The sequence below is a fragment of the Epinephelus lanceolatus genome, chromosome 7, assembly GCF_041903045.1.
Source record: "Epinephelus lanceolatus isolate andai-2023 chromosome 7, ASM4190304v1, whole genome shotgun sequence".
In the NCBI taxonomy this organism is placed as follows: Eukaryota; Metazoa; Chordata; class Actinopteri; order Perciformes; family Serranidae; genus Epinephelus; species Epinephelus lanceolatus.
Genome location: NC_135740.1, coordinates 21,874,594 through 21,889,255, shown reverse-complemented (window position 1 = coordinate 21,889,255; position 14,662 = coordinate 21,874,594). Strand labels below are relative to the sequence as shown.

Genomic DNA, 14,662 nt, shown 5'->3' with positions numbered 1-14,662 from the left:
CACACTTTGTGTTGCCAAATATAATCTAATCCACGCAATTCTTTCCAGATTGTGAGAGGAGACAAAATAAAGAGGTTTAATGTGTCATTCTTTTTTCTTTATTCTGGTGTTTTATTGTCACAAAGACATACTGCAGATTCGGCTCAGTTCAAAACCTGAAACACTGATTCAAATCACTCATCAAAACTCATCTTTTCAAAGTGACTTTTAATGTGTGAATGATGTTGTGTGTATTTCATTATATTTCATTTTAGGATCATTTTTAATTCATGTAAAGTTATTTACATTTTTTTAAAACAAATGATTTCAACATAACTTCTATATTAAGATCTCTGTTCTTCATGGTATCATTTTTTTTTTTTAAAGTAAAAGTGTGGGAGGATTCGTTTAAAGGTCATATAATATTTTACACAACTCAGGTTTCAAAGTTTAGTTGTCGATGCAGGTTTACAGCTGCAACAAGCTTAACTGAGTCTATATTCTTATCCTCATACATACTATTAAATGCACTTTAAAAAATCTAAAATCTGGTGAAATTATTATTAATACGACCACAGGAGGAGACGAGTGGAAAGAGTGAGTGGTTCTTTTTCTTGTGGTTTTTGAAGTTTCACTTTCCAGTCGCAAAAATTCCCTTCGTCACAGGAAGTATGATGAAGTATGTGTCTGAAAAGAGTATTTAAGGAGACCCTTGGCCTCTACCCCTCACAGTTCTCCTGTCAACAAGCTTTGCTCTCTAGCTAATCTCTTTGGCCGCACTTATCGCAGCTCCTCTTTATCATCTTCACCACAAGAAGCAAGATTTTAACGAGCACGAGTGTCATCTTGACCAAACGGGAAGCAACAATGTCCAGCATCATGAAAGTGTTTCTGCTCCTGGCTGTCGTGGTCTGCATCTCTGAAGCCCAGCGTAAGTTTCTACACTTTTTTAGCATTTATACATTCATATCATACATTTTGGTAGCTGTAAGCAGGAATCTGTGCAGGGAAAAAATGTAATTAAATTAACCGTTTTTTTTCCCCCTGTCTTTCTCTGTAGAGCGTGAAACAGGACAGTGTCTGTGTCAGCGTGTCAGGAATAAAATAATCTCGATGACTGACATAAAGGACGTCCAGATCTACCAAGCAACCATCTTCTGTAACAAAGTGGAGATTGTGTAAGATACACTTAAATTACTGCAATAATGTGTTCTAAATATAAAATAGTAACTGATAATATAAAATAGTAATTAATAGTAATTACTGACAGTCATCCGTCTACCTGCCTGAATCCTCTATCTATCTGTTTATCTGCTACATTTGGTGAAGAGAGTCACGTCACCCCAGCTCACCTCTACTGTTCTTCTCAACAGTGTCACCAACAACAGTGGCCTCCGCTATTGCCTGAACCCCAACTTGAAGGCAGTGCAAAGACTCATGGCTTCCATCATGTGAGTAGACAAATCAGTCATCTTCAGAATACACCGAACACCCAGTTACTCACAGTAATCTTTATAGTGAATCACCACAGTGACATGATGCTGCTGCTGTAATGTGTCTAATGTGCGTCCTTCTTGTTTTATTGTCGATTCAGGAAACCAAAAACCTCGACCACAGCCGGACCAACTGTGCACTAACACAGCTCGCATGTGACTCCATGAAGAAGCTCAGGTGACCTCTGAACCCCAAACAGAAGCACTTTAAACGAATGTATTTGTGAAAAGAACGAAGCTTTTCTTTTCTATTTATCTTCTATTTATACTGCTGTGCACTTACAGTATATCTCCGTTCTATTGTATTTCCTCTCATTTGTTTTTGTAAATAGATTTATGTGCTTTTTTAATAAAAATCAAAAATATCAAAGGAGCCGTGAGTGACTGTTTTCTGTTCCAAGTCTGATACTGTCTGTGTCCTATAGCAACAGCGCTACCTTGTGGTCCAGAGCTGCCAATGCCAGTGGTGCCCTCAGAAGTGTATCATAGGGGGGGACAGATGGGGCCCCTGGGAATCTTGGGGTGGCACACCAAAACAAAAACCAATAACTTAATATCAGGAATAAGATCATGCTGTTGAAGAATTATAGTATATTTTACAGTCAATACAGTCAATGCCAATATCTGTTTTAAAGTGAATTATGGATGAATCACCCTCATGCATGGATCATGCATCAATAATAACCCAATTCTAAGCATGATTCATGATTATAAAGATACACAAGTGTCACGTCTTATTTTCAGAAATCTATCTTTTTCATTTGGCTTTCAATTTGGGGTAACCTTACTGGTATCATTGGTAAGGTTTGCTTTTTTTATGACAATTTACACACACAGAGGAAGTATGGTTTGATGTCAGAGTTTACTTGCACATGCAGGTGCAGTTTATACCACTGTTTTAAACTCTTACTACTATTAAAATGTCCTTTTGAAATCTAAAGTATGGTTAAATTATTAGCAACATAACCACAGGAAGACTGAAAAGAGTGCTTTTTTGTGGTTTCTAAAGTTTCACTTTGCAGTCTTGAACACATTTCCCTTGATCACAGGAAGTATGATAAGGTACGTGTCTGAAGTGCCACCCTCTGCCCCTCACAGTTCCCCTGCAGCAAATTGTGCTCTCTTTGCCTCTAGCTATCTTTTTAGCTGCATTTATTACAGCTCCCTGCTATCATCTTCACCATTTCAACAGTGTTATCACCAAAAGTGGCCTTCACTATTGCCTGAACCCCAAGATGAAGGCAGTGCAAAACCTCATAGCAAGGACTGTGTCTAGGTGTATGTAGTGCACTGATATAAATCCCCGCCTCATCCTCGGAACACACTGACCACTCAGTTACTAACGTTTCAGTGAATCACCTTGTGTTATAGAAATAACAGTAATGAGTGACACAGTGCTTTTTTCACACTGTCGTAATGTGTCTCGTGTGTGTCTCTGCTTTATTATCATTTTAAGAGGAAACCAAAAAATGACTGCGAGCCACCTCCACCACACGCAGCGCCAACAGAACTCACATCTGACTCTATAAAGAAGCTCAGAAGACCTCTGAACCTGAAACAGAAACACCTTAAAGCAATGTAGATGTGAAATGAATGAAACTTTTTGTCTATTTACTGTCTATGGTGTGCACTGACAGTATATCTCCTTTCTCTTTTCTTTCATTTGTTTTTCTGAATAGATTTATTTGTTTTAAACCAAATTTTTCAGCATTTTGGTTATTTCAGTGTTTTTTAATTAAAAATCAAATAAAAAGGATCAGTGATCATTTTAACTCATGTAAAGTGTCTTTGAGTACCATGAAAAGCGCTCTATAAATAAAATGTATTATTATTATTATTAATTTTATATTGCAAAAACGAAATTAAAAAACACAAGGGATCCAAATGCCATCATTTATTTAGATTTTTTTTAAACAAATAATTTCAACATGACCTTTACGTTAAGATCTTTGTTCTTTTAAAAATAAAAACGTAAAAGTGTGGGAGGATTTGTTTAAGATCATATGATATTTTACACAACTCGTATGAGTACAGGTTTCAAAGTTTAGTTGTCCATGCAGGTTTACAGCTGCAACAAGCTTAACTGATTTTATATTCTTATCCTCATACATACTATTAAATGCACTTTTAAAAATCTAAAATCTGGTGAAATTATTATTAATACGACCACAGGAGGAGACGAGTGGAAAGAGTGAGTGGTTCTTTTTTCTCGTGGTTTTTGAAGTTTCACTTTGCAGTCACAAAAATTCCCTTCGTCACAGGAAGTATGATGAAGTATGTGTCTGAAAAGAGTATTTAAGGAGACCCTTGGCCTCTACCCCTCACAGTTCTCCTGTCAACAAGCTTTGCTCTCTAGCTAATCTCTTTGGCCGCACTTATCGCAGCTCCTCTTTATCATCTTCACCACAAGAAGCAAGATTTTAACGAGCACGAGTGTCATCTTGACCAAACGGGAAGCAACAATGTCCAGCATCATGAAAGTGTTTCTGCTCCTGGCTGTCGTGGTCTGCATCTCTGAAGCCCAGCGTAAGTTTCTACACTTCTAGCATTTACAACTCTAACATAGACAACATGAGGATCATTTTATACATTCATCTCATACATTTTGGTAGCTGTAAGCAGGAATCTGTGCAGGGAAAAAAATAATAATAAATTAACCGTTTTCCCCCATGTCTTTCTCTGTAGATCATGAAAGAGGACAGCAGTGTCTGTGTCAGCGTGTCAGGAATAAAATCAACTCGATGTCTGGCATAAAGGACGTCCAGATTTACCAAGCAACCATCTTCTGTAACAAAGTGGAGATTGTGTAAGATACACTTAAATCTTTAATTACTGCAATAATGTGTTCTAAATACAAAATAGTATGTTGTGATAATAGTAAGCTTGTATCTTGTATCTTCCTCTGCAAACCCTAAATCACTTATAGTCATCAGTCTGCCTGCCTGAATCCTGTCACCCCAGCTCACCTCTACTGTTCTTCTCAACAGTGTCACCCACCACAGTGGCCTCCGCTATTGCCTGAACCCCAACTTGAAGGCAGTGCAAAGACTCATGGCTTTCATCATGTAAGTAGACAAATCAGTCATCTTCAGAATACACCGAACACCCAGTTGCTCACAGTAATCTTTATAGTGAATCACCATTTTTTATGAGTGACATGATGCTGCTGCTGTAATGTGTCTAATGTGCGTCCTTCCTGTTTTATTGTCGATTCAGGAAACCAAAAACCTCGACCACAGCCGGACCAACTGTGCACACCTCCTCCACAGGCAGCGCCAACACAGCTCGCATGTGACTCCATGAAGAAGCTCAGATGACCTCTGAACCCCAAACAGAAGCACCTTAAACGAATGTATTTGTGGAAAGAACGAAGCTTTTCTTTTCTATTTATCTTCTATTTATACTGCTGTGCACTTACAGTATATCTCTGTTCTATTGTATTTCTTCTCATTTGTTTTTGTAAATAGATTTATGTGCTTTTTAATAAAAATCAAAATATCAAAGGAGCCGTGAGTGACTGTTTTCTGTTCCAAGTCTGATACTGTCTGTGTCCTATATCAACAGCGCTACCTTGTGGTTCAGAGCTGCCAATGCCAGTGGTGCCCCCAGAAATGTATCAACCCCCCATGCCCCCTTGTGAACCACTTTAGGCTGCATCATTGTATGAAATGTGTTAGATAAAGCTATTATTATTATCATTATTTTTATCATTATTAGTATTATTATTAGTGGTGTTGTTGTTATTTTTATTATTAAGAGGAGCCAGGCTCCCCCTGGCTTCCCTGTACTTTGCACCCTGCCAGTTCACATATCGATCTCGTGCAGAATGGATGCCAAACATTAAATATCAGAGGCAGTTACCCTCTAAAGTGTCAACTCAACACAAAACTGCAAACAGACTCTGAGATTGCAGGGTGAATAACCCTCCAACAGCATGTGTCCCCCCCTTAACTCTGACAGGGGCCGCTCAGATCTACCGAATCCTACAGGCTGTAATGCTGTTCACCCATCCCACACTCAGACAAACACTTGCACCCTTTCCCTGGAGAACTTTGCTCTGTTTGATTCTAGCTGATCTCTCAGGCTGAATATCTGCCACAGCTCCCTGCTATCATCTTCACCACAAGAAACACGATTTTTTTCCAGCACCAGTGTCATCTTGACCAAAGAGGAAACCAACAATGTCCAGGATCATGAAAGTGTTTCTGTTCCTGGCTGTCATGGTCTGCATCTCTGAAGCCCAGCGTAAGTTTTTAAACCTTTTTCAGCATTCGCAGCTCTAACATAGACAACATGAGGTTTGTTTTGCTGATGGACAATGACACATTTTGGTAGCTGTGAGCAGAAATCCATGCAGTAAAAAAAAAAGAAATAATTAAATTATTAAATTGTTTTGTCTTGTCTTCCTGGCTGTCCCAAGTATCAGCACAGTGTCTGTGTCAGCGTGTCAGGAATAAAATCATCCTGGTGTCTGACATGCAGGACATCAACATCTACCAACCAACCGTCTTCTGTGACAGAGTGGAGATTGTGTAAGATAAACTCAAATCTACAATTTAGGTTTTGGGAATGCAGTATGTTAATGCAATAATGTCTCACAATTAGAAAATGCTAATTTGCTATTTGCATGTTCTGTGTTTGCTTGCGTGTGTGCGTGCATGTGTGTGTTATGTTAGAGTATGTCAGGAGTTTCAAGGATCATTTAAAGGGCCAGTGTGTAATATTTGACATGGTTTATTGTCAATCTGAATCTGAATCTGAATATTCTACCCATTAATATGTTTATACAAGTGTATAATCGCTATAAAATAAAATTCGTTTGGTTTTCGTAGCCTTATAATTATGCCTTTATATATATATTTAGCAAGGGCCTTGCTTTAGAGAGGTCGCCATCTTGCGCCGCCATGTATGTACGGCAGACTGAGTGGACAATCCAGCCAGCCAGAGAACGCATTTCGCATGTATAAATAAACCAACGAAGACAGCGGAAGGAAGGAAGAAGGAGGAGGAAACAGCAGAGAGTGTTAGTAGTTCGTCGATAGAGAGTAGTGAAAAGTTTTTTTAGTTATAAAGTTTGCGAATGGACCACACTTACCACGCAACAGGAGAGAATGAACCCGAACCGTCATCTGCAAGGAAAAGAAGACGCAACTTCACTCCTTGTGATGCACTCTCTGCGGCGCTTTTCCTCCTGATGATATATCTCCCCAGCTATGGTAGCAGTAGTACTGAATCCCATTCTGTGCATTCAGCCTCTCTTCTCACCCGCTCAGCATCAAACACATGGAGTTCCTCATCTGTATGCTCCGGCTCAAACAGGTATGGCTCTGGGTCTGTGTCCGCTACAAGAAACTCTTCAAAAATCGCATTCAAAGTCGTCCATTGCAGCTACTATAGTCCGGAGATATTGCTAGGCTAAATAAACAGCTGTCAGTCAGTGTGCGGGCTGGAGATTGGCGGAGCAGAGAGGGGAGGGGGTCCCCACTCGGTATGGTAAAAGAGTATGTGTGTATGAAGTGTGTGTGTTACGCTAGAAGAGTCAGAGTTTGGGACGGAGTCTTTTACCCCCTGGAGTGTTACCAGAGTTTTTGGAGTGCTCAAATAAACTGGCCTTTTTCCCGAACACTACTCTGGTCTCCTGCTCGTGAGGGATTCATTATAATATCGTAACATGGTTTAGATTTCTAAATAAATATTCACCTTGTCGCTAGATAGACCTACTCCTGAAAAACTTGTGTGCAAGGCTTTTTGTCCCTACGAGGCCACCGTCAGTTACCCGAGGGGAGGGGTGAGCGAGTGAGCCCTGCAATCTAGAATTTGACCACTGGTTAGCATCGACCTCAGCCCTGGAGACAAAAAAAGCAGTGACGCCCACATAAATGTTACACAGGGGTGGCCAAATGGGGCCCATGAAAGTTTTGGGGTGGTACACCAACACGTAAAGCCATAACTGAATTTTTGGAATACTATCTACTACTCTACTGACAGTCATCATTTATGTATCTGTTTATCTGCTACATTTAGTGAAGAGAGTCACGTCACCCCAGCTCATCTCTACTGTTCTTCTCAACAGTGTCACCAACAACAGTGGCCTCCGCTATTGCCTGAACCCCAACTTGAAGGCAGTGCAAAGACTCATGGCTTCCATCATGTGAGTAGACAAATCAGTCATCTTCAGAATACACCGAACACCCAGATACTCACAGTAATCTTTATAGTGAATCACCACAGTGACATGATGCTGCTGCTGTAATGTGTCTAATGTGTCCTTCTTGTTTTATTGTCGATTCAGGAAACCAAAAACCTCGACCACAGCCGGACCAGCTGTGCACTAACACAGCTCGCATGTGACTCCATAAAGAAGCTCAGATGACCTCTGAACCCCAAACAGAAGCACCTTAAACAAATTAATTGTGAAATGAATGAAACATTTTGTCTGTTGACCCTCTATTATACTGCTGTGCACTTACAGTATATCTGCAGTATAAGTTTTCTGCATTTTGCTAATTTCAGTTTTTTTTAATAAAGATGTAAAATAATCAAAGGAGCCGTGAGTGACTGTTTTCTGTTCCAAGGCTGATACTGTCTGTGTCCTATATCAACAGCGCTACCTTGTGGTTCAGAGCTGCCAATGCCAGTGGTGCCCCCAGAAATGTATCATAGGGGGGGACAGATGGGGCCCCTGGGAATCTTGGGGTGGCACACCAAAACAAAAACCAATAACTCAATATAAGGAATAAGATTATGCTGTTGAAGAATTATAGTATATTTTACAGTCAATACAGTCAATGCCAATATCTGTTTTAAAGTGAATTATGGATGAATCACCCTCATGCATGGGTCATGCATCAATAATAACCCAATTCTAAGCATGATTCATGATTATAAAGATACACAAGTGTCACGTCTTATTTTCAGAAATCTATCTTTTTCATTTGGCTTTCAATTTGGGGTAACCTTACTGGTATCATTGGTAAAGTTTGCTTTTTTTATGACAATTTACACACACAGAGGAAGTATGGTTTGATGTCAGAGTTTACTTGCACATGCAGGTGCAGTTTATACCGCTGTTTTTAAACTCTTACTACTATTAAAATGTCCTTTTGAAATCTAAAGTATGGTTAAATAATTAGCAACATAACCACAGGAAGACTGAAAAGAGTGCTTTTTTGTGGTTTCTAAAGTTTCACTTTGCAGTCTTGAACACATTTCCCTTGATCACAGGAAGTATGATAAGGTACGTGTCTGAAGTGCCACCCTCTGCCCCTCACAGTTCCCCTGCAGCAAATTGTGCTCTCTTTGCCTCTAGCTATCTTGTACCTGCATTTATTACAGCTCCCTGCTATCATCTTCATCACAAGGAACACATTTTTTTCCAACACCCGTGTCATCTTGTCCAAACAGGAAGCAACAATGTCCAGCATCATGAAAGTGTTTCTGCTCCTGGCTGTCATGGTCTGCATCTCTAAAGCCAACAGTAAGTTTTTTTCTTTTTCTTCATTTACAACTCACATATAGACAACGTGAAGATCATTTTATACATTCATATATGTTTTGGTAGCTGTAAGCAGGAATATCTGTGCAGGGTAAAAATGTAATTAAATTAATCGTTTTTCCCCATGTCTTTCTCTGTAGAGCGTGAAACAGGACAGTGTCTGTGTCAGCGTGTCAGGAATAAAATCAACTCAATGTCTGACATAAAGGACGTCCAGATTTACCAAGCAACCATCTTATGTGACAAAATGGAGATTGTGTAAGAGATAAGGCCTTAATTATGACATGTATTGGGGGGGATTTGGCTTCACAGATAGGGATCAGCGCTTTTTCTTCATCTCTCTTGTTTACCACACCGGTAAATCTAAATGAACTATATTTGGTGCTCATGCTTTCTGTATAGTGAGTACTTGAGTTGTGGAGAATCTAATCAAGCTAAAATGTGGAGCATTTCCATATTGACAAAAGTTTAATGTTTGACATTAAAATCCAGGTAAAGCACAATCAGTTATTTTTTTTCTAAACACATTCTAGGTGTTAGAAAGTAGTTAGACTTTTAAACTGTTTTTCACCATTTCTGTGTCCGGGATGTTTTTGACGCGCGTTAAAGCCTGCTCGATTATGCACTGGAGTAGCTCCTATCATAACCCCTCCCTAGTGTATAAATACTACCAAAGATAGTCTATAACAGAAGATAATGCATTACAAGCTGCCCAGATGGTATGAAAATGGTATGCACTTTTTGGTCTCTGCTGAATGAGAGGCTGTCGCTGTGCAGCGGCTCTTTCTCCCTTGTTCTGAGGGTGTGTGTGGTGCAACCATAGACTGTGTGCTTCTGGGTTAGCTGCGAAGAGGCTGTCACTGCGGAGCAGCTCATTCTTCAGCTTGGGGGGTATGTGTGCTTTGTGCTACTGATTTAACTGCTAACAAGAGTCTGATGCTGCACAGCGACTCGTTCTCTGGCTCAGGGGTTGTGTGTTACTGTGCTACAAGCGCAGCTAAAAAAGTTTCCTCTGCGACAAGCAATGCAGATGTGAAATGAATGAAACTTTTTGTCTATTTACCGTCTATGATGTGCACTGACAGTATATTTCCTTTCTCTTTTCTTTCATTTGATTTTATAAATATAGATATAGATATATAGATATATGTACTGTAACCCAAATTTTCTGCATTTTGCTAATTTCAGTGTTTTTTAATTAAAAGATAATCAAAGGAGCAGCGAGTGACTGTTTTCTGTTCCAAGTCTGATACTGTTTGTGTCCTACATCAACAGCGCTACCCTGTGGTTCAGAGCTGCCAATGCCAGTGGTGCCCCCAGAAATCATTCATAGGGGGTGGGGGGCAGATGGGGCCCCTGGAAATCTTATGGTGGCACACCAAAACAAAAACCAACAACTAAATTTCAGCAATAAAATCATGCTTTTGAAGAATTATCATATATTTAACAGGTAATATCTAATCTTCCCTTTATGTCAAAGATCCTTGAGAAAGTAGTTGCAGACCAGCTGTGTGATTTTCTCCATGATAATAATTTATTTGAGGAATTTCAGTTAGGATTTAGAGTGCATCATAGCACTGAGACAGCACTAGGTAAAATTACAAATGACCTTCTGATTGCTTCAGACAAAGGATTTGTCTCTGTACTTGTTTTATTAGATCTTAGTGCGGCGTTTGACACAATTGACCATCAAATTCTACTGCAGAGACTGGAACATTTAATTGGCTTAAAAAGTTCTGCACTAAGCTGGTTTAAATCTTATTTATCTGATCGTTTTCAGTTTGTTGACGTTCATAATGAATCATCCTTACGTACCAAAGTCTGTTTTGGAGTTCCGCAAGGTTCTGTACTCGGACCAATCCTATTTACTCTATATATGCTTCCTTTAGGTAACATCATTAGAAATCACTCTATAAATTTCCATTGTTATGCGGATGATACACAGTTGTATTTATCAATGAAGCCAGAAGAAAGTAATCAATTAACTAAACTCCATAACTGCCTTAAAGACATAAAAACTTGGATGAGCACCAATTTCCTGATGTTAAATTCAGACAAAACTGAAGTTATTGTTCTTGGCCCCAAACAACTCAGAGACTCTTTATCTGATGACATAGTTTCTCTAGATGGCATTGCTCTGGCCTCTAGCACTACCGTAAGAAACCTCGGAGTAATATTTGATCAAGATTTGTCTTTTAATTCTCATTTAAAACAAACCTCACGGACTGCATTTTTTCATCTGCGTAATATTGCGAAAAGTAGGCCTATCCTGACCCGAAAAGATGCAGAAAAATTGGTCTGCGCTTTTGTTACCTCAAGGCTGGATTACTGTAACTCTCTATTATCAGGTAGCTCTAGTAAGTCCTTAAAAACTCTCCAGCTAATTCAGAATGCAGCAGCACGTGTATTAACAGGAACTAAGAAACGAGATCATATTTCTCCTGTTTTAGCTTCTCTGCACTGGCTCCCTGTAAAATCCAGAATTGAATTTAAAATCCTACTGTTAACTTATAAAGCTCTAAATGGTCAAGCTCCGTCATATCTTAGTGAGCTCATAGTGCCATATTATCCCACCAGAACACTGCGCTCTGAGAACGCAGGGTTACTCGTGGTCCCTAAAGTCTCCAAAAGTAGATCAGGAGCCAGAGCCTTCAGCTATCAGGCTCCTCTCCTGTGGAATCATCTTCCTGTTACGGTCCGGGAGGCAGACACCGTCTCCACATTTAAGACTAGACTTAAGACTTTCCTCTTTGATAAAGCTTATAGTTAGGGCTGGCTCAGGCTTGCCCTGTACCAGCCCCTAGTTAGGCTGACTTAGGCCTAGTCTGCCGGAGGACCCCCTATAATACACCGGGCTCCCTCTCTCTCCCTCTCTCTCTCTCTCTCTCTCTCGTATTCTATTACTGCATCTTGCTAACTCGGCCATTCTGGATGTCACTAACTCGGCTTCTTCTCTGGAGCCTTTGTGCTCCACTGTCTCTCAGGTTAACTCGTATCGCAGCGGTGCCTGGATAGCGTGACGTGTGTGGTTGTGCTGCTGCCGTGGTCCTGCCAGATGCCTCCTGCTGCTGCTGCCATCATTAGTCATTAGTCATACTTCTACTGTTATTATATACATATGACTATTGTCACACAAGTATACTGTCAGATATTAATACATACTTTCAACATATTGTACCACAGTAGCCAGAACTATAACGATAATATTATTACTTTCATTAATGTTGTTGTAAGCTACTGTCGTTACCGTCTGTCCTGCATCTCTCTCTCTCTCTCTCTCTCTCTCTCTCTCTCTCTCTCTCTCTCTCTCTCTGTCTCTCTCTCTGTCTCATTGTGTCATGCGGATTACTGTTCATTTATTATGCTGATCTGTTCTGTACGACATCTATTGCACGTCTGTCCGTCCTGGAAGAGGGATCCCTCCTCAGTTGCTCTTCCTGAGGTTTCTACCAGTTTTTTTTCCCCGTTAAAGGGTTTTTTTTGGGGAGTTTTTCCTTATCCGCTGTGAGGGTCATAAGGACAGAGGGATGTCATATGCTGTAAAGCCCTGTGAGGTAAATTGTGATTTGTGATATTGGGCTTTATAAATAAAATTGATTGAATTGATTGTAATATTTTTCATTTATATATATATATTTAATTTTTTTTTCAGCTTAATGGCCTCTTTGTTTGCGAGGCCAAGGAGGGTGTGGAATTCTTTGTCTCCCCAGTTCCTCATCTTTACAGTGTCTGTCAGGTTTGCGTTTCCCTCTTGCTACTAGCTGCTTATTCCTGCTATCAACTGTTTCCTGTTTATCCACCGCCAGTGGCTCGCACGTGTGGCTTCCCTGTACTTTGCACCCTGCCAGTTGACATATCAATCTCGTGCAGAATGAAGGCCAAACATTAAATATCAGAGGCAGTTACCCTCTAAAGTGTCAGCTCGGTACAATTATTTGTCTTTCTAGTATATACATATATCATATATCTGAGGACCTCAAAGCTGCAGACACACTCTGAGATTACAGGGTGAATAACCCGCCAACAACATGTGTTCCCGCTTAACTCTGACAGGGGCGGCTCAGATGTACCGAGTCCTATAGGCTGTAATACTACACACACTTTGCTCTGTTTGACTCTAGCTGATCTGTCAGGTTGAATATCTGCCACAGCTCCCTGCTATCATCTTCATCACAAGAAACAAGATTTCTTCCAGCACCAGTGTCATCTTGACCAAAGAGGAAACCGACAATGTCCAGGATCATGAAAGTGTTTCTGCTCCTGGCTGTCATGGTCTGCATCTCTAAAGCCCAGCGTAAGTTTTTAAAGCTTTTTTCAGTATTCGCAGCTCTAACATAGACAACATGAGGTTTGGTAGCTGTGAGCAGAAATCTGTGCAGTAAAATTACTAAAAAATGTTGTCTTGTCTTCTTGGCTGTCCCAAGAACCAGCACAGTCCTGTATGTGTCAGCGTGTGAGGAATGCTATTGGCCTGACATCTGAGATACAGGACATCAAGATCAATGAACCAAACCCCTCCTGTGACAACTCAAATCTTTAATCAAGGTTTGCAAGGTTTTGGGAATGCAGTATGTTAATGCAACTGAAAAATGCTGATTTGCTATTTGCATGCGTTGTGCGTGTGTTATGTGTGTGTGTGCTAATAGGAAGCTTGTATCGTCCTCAGTAAACCTGACAACCTTGAACAGCATTTTAATCCAAGTCTGGCCTAAGCTGTAATGAAAATAATAATGAACTCCTGTTTATTTACTAACTTTGTTTCACCAGCGTCACCAAATACACCGGCCGTCACTACTGCCTGAACCCCAATTTGAAGGATATGCAAAAACTCATGGCTCGACTGTGAGTAGATTTACAGACATGAACCCCAGCCTCATCTTCAGAATATAATGACTATCCAGTTACTAACCATTCAGTGAATCACTATTTGACATCAGTATTGAGTATGAGTGACATACTGCCTTCTCTAATGTGTCTGTGTGTCCTTTTTTATTGTCATTTCTAGGAAACTCTTAACCACAGAAGGACCAACCAGCCCATAGCCTACTGACAAAAGAATCTGTTGGATTAGCATGAAAAAAAATATGTTCATCAGGTACACATATTAAAATCACGTTTACTGAAAATGATTTATTCATGTTCAATGCACTGGATACTTATTTGTTAAACAAACTTGACTGTTTCATGTCAGCTTCAAGATCTTTCATTGTTCATATGTCCATTGTATTAAATGACTATCTGTTGAACTAGCATGACTTGTTAACGTGTCGTATGTGCAATGATTTTATGTTCAGTCGACTTAAAGCATCTCTTACCTTTCTTGCATTTCACACAGCACTTAGAAAAAATTTGAACATTCACAACTCCACCCCCCCCAAAGGCCTACTCCCCCCTTCCTCCATTACATCCTCATTACATCTATGATAGACATAGGCGCTGGCATGGTAACGTTAGATACACGGAAGAGGAGAGCGAGTGTAATGTTGCAACCAAGACAGTCAAACGCAACCCCGGAGTTTTAAAACTCAACAGGAGTCAGTGATGACTGATGAGTTTTAGAATAAGGTTACAGTGTTAGACAGTAGCGTTAACGTCACTAGTAAGTGGAAACGCACAAGGAAGATAACGTTAATCTTTCAGAGGCTATCAGAGGTGGGTAGAGTAGCCAAATACTGTACTCAAGTAAAAGTACTGA

General features: G+C 40.1%; 3 protein-coding genes and 1 long non-coding RNA gene across 4 annotated transcripts; all 4 read left to right on the top strand.

The window, feature by feature from the left end:
• Positions 1-691: 691 nt before the first annotated feature.
• Positions 692-1,845, top strand: LOC144463802 (C-X-C motif chemokine 10-like). Its single transcript, XM_078169291.1, has 4 exons — positions 692-910; positions 1,040-1,157; positions 1,353-1,430; positions 1,574-1,845. The coding sequence occupies exons 1-4, from the start codon at positions 847-849 to the stop codon at positions 1,614-1,616; spliced, it is 303 nt and encodes a 100-aa protein (XP_078025417.1). The 5' UTR covers positions 692-846; the 3' UTR covers positions 1,617-1,845.
• Positions 1,846-3,779: 1,934 nt separating this feature from the next.
• Positions 3,780-8,019, top strand: LOC117260624 (C-X-C motif chemokine 10-like). The gene is made up of 5 exons (XM_078169290.1): positions 3,780-3,998; positions 4,158-4,278; positions 4,460-4,537; positions 4,689-4,813; positions 7,870-8,019. Exons 1-4 carry the CDS (start codon positions 3,935-3,937, stop codon positions 4,765-4,767), a joined length of 342 nt encoding a protein of 113 aa, XP_078025416.1. The 5' UTR covers positions 3,780-3,934; the 3' UTR covers positions 4,768-4,813; positions 7,870-8,019.
• On the top strand, positions 5,434-8,019 carry LOC117260626 (C-X-C motif chemokine 10-like). Its single transcript, XM_033632619.2, has 4 exons — positions 5,434-5,717; positions 5,893-6,004; positions 7,546-7,623; positions 7,765-8,019. Exons 1-4 carry the CDS (start codon positions 5,654-5,656, stop codon positions 7,805-7,807), a joined length of 297 nt encoding a protein of 98 aa, XP_033488510.1. The 5' UTR covers positions 5,434-5,653; the 3' UTR covers positions 7,808-8,019.
• A 4,603-nt stretch (positions 8,020-12,622) lies between these two features.
• LOC117260627 (uncharacterized) lies at positions 12,623-14,217 on the top strand. Its single transcript, XR_004501939.2, has 4 exons — positions 12,623-13,261; positions 13,392-13,512; positions 13,735-13,809; positions 13,973-14,217. It is a non-coding gene; the product is annotated as an uncharacterized LOC117260627 (long non-coding RNA).
• Positions 14,218-14,662: the final 445 nt, after the last annotated feature.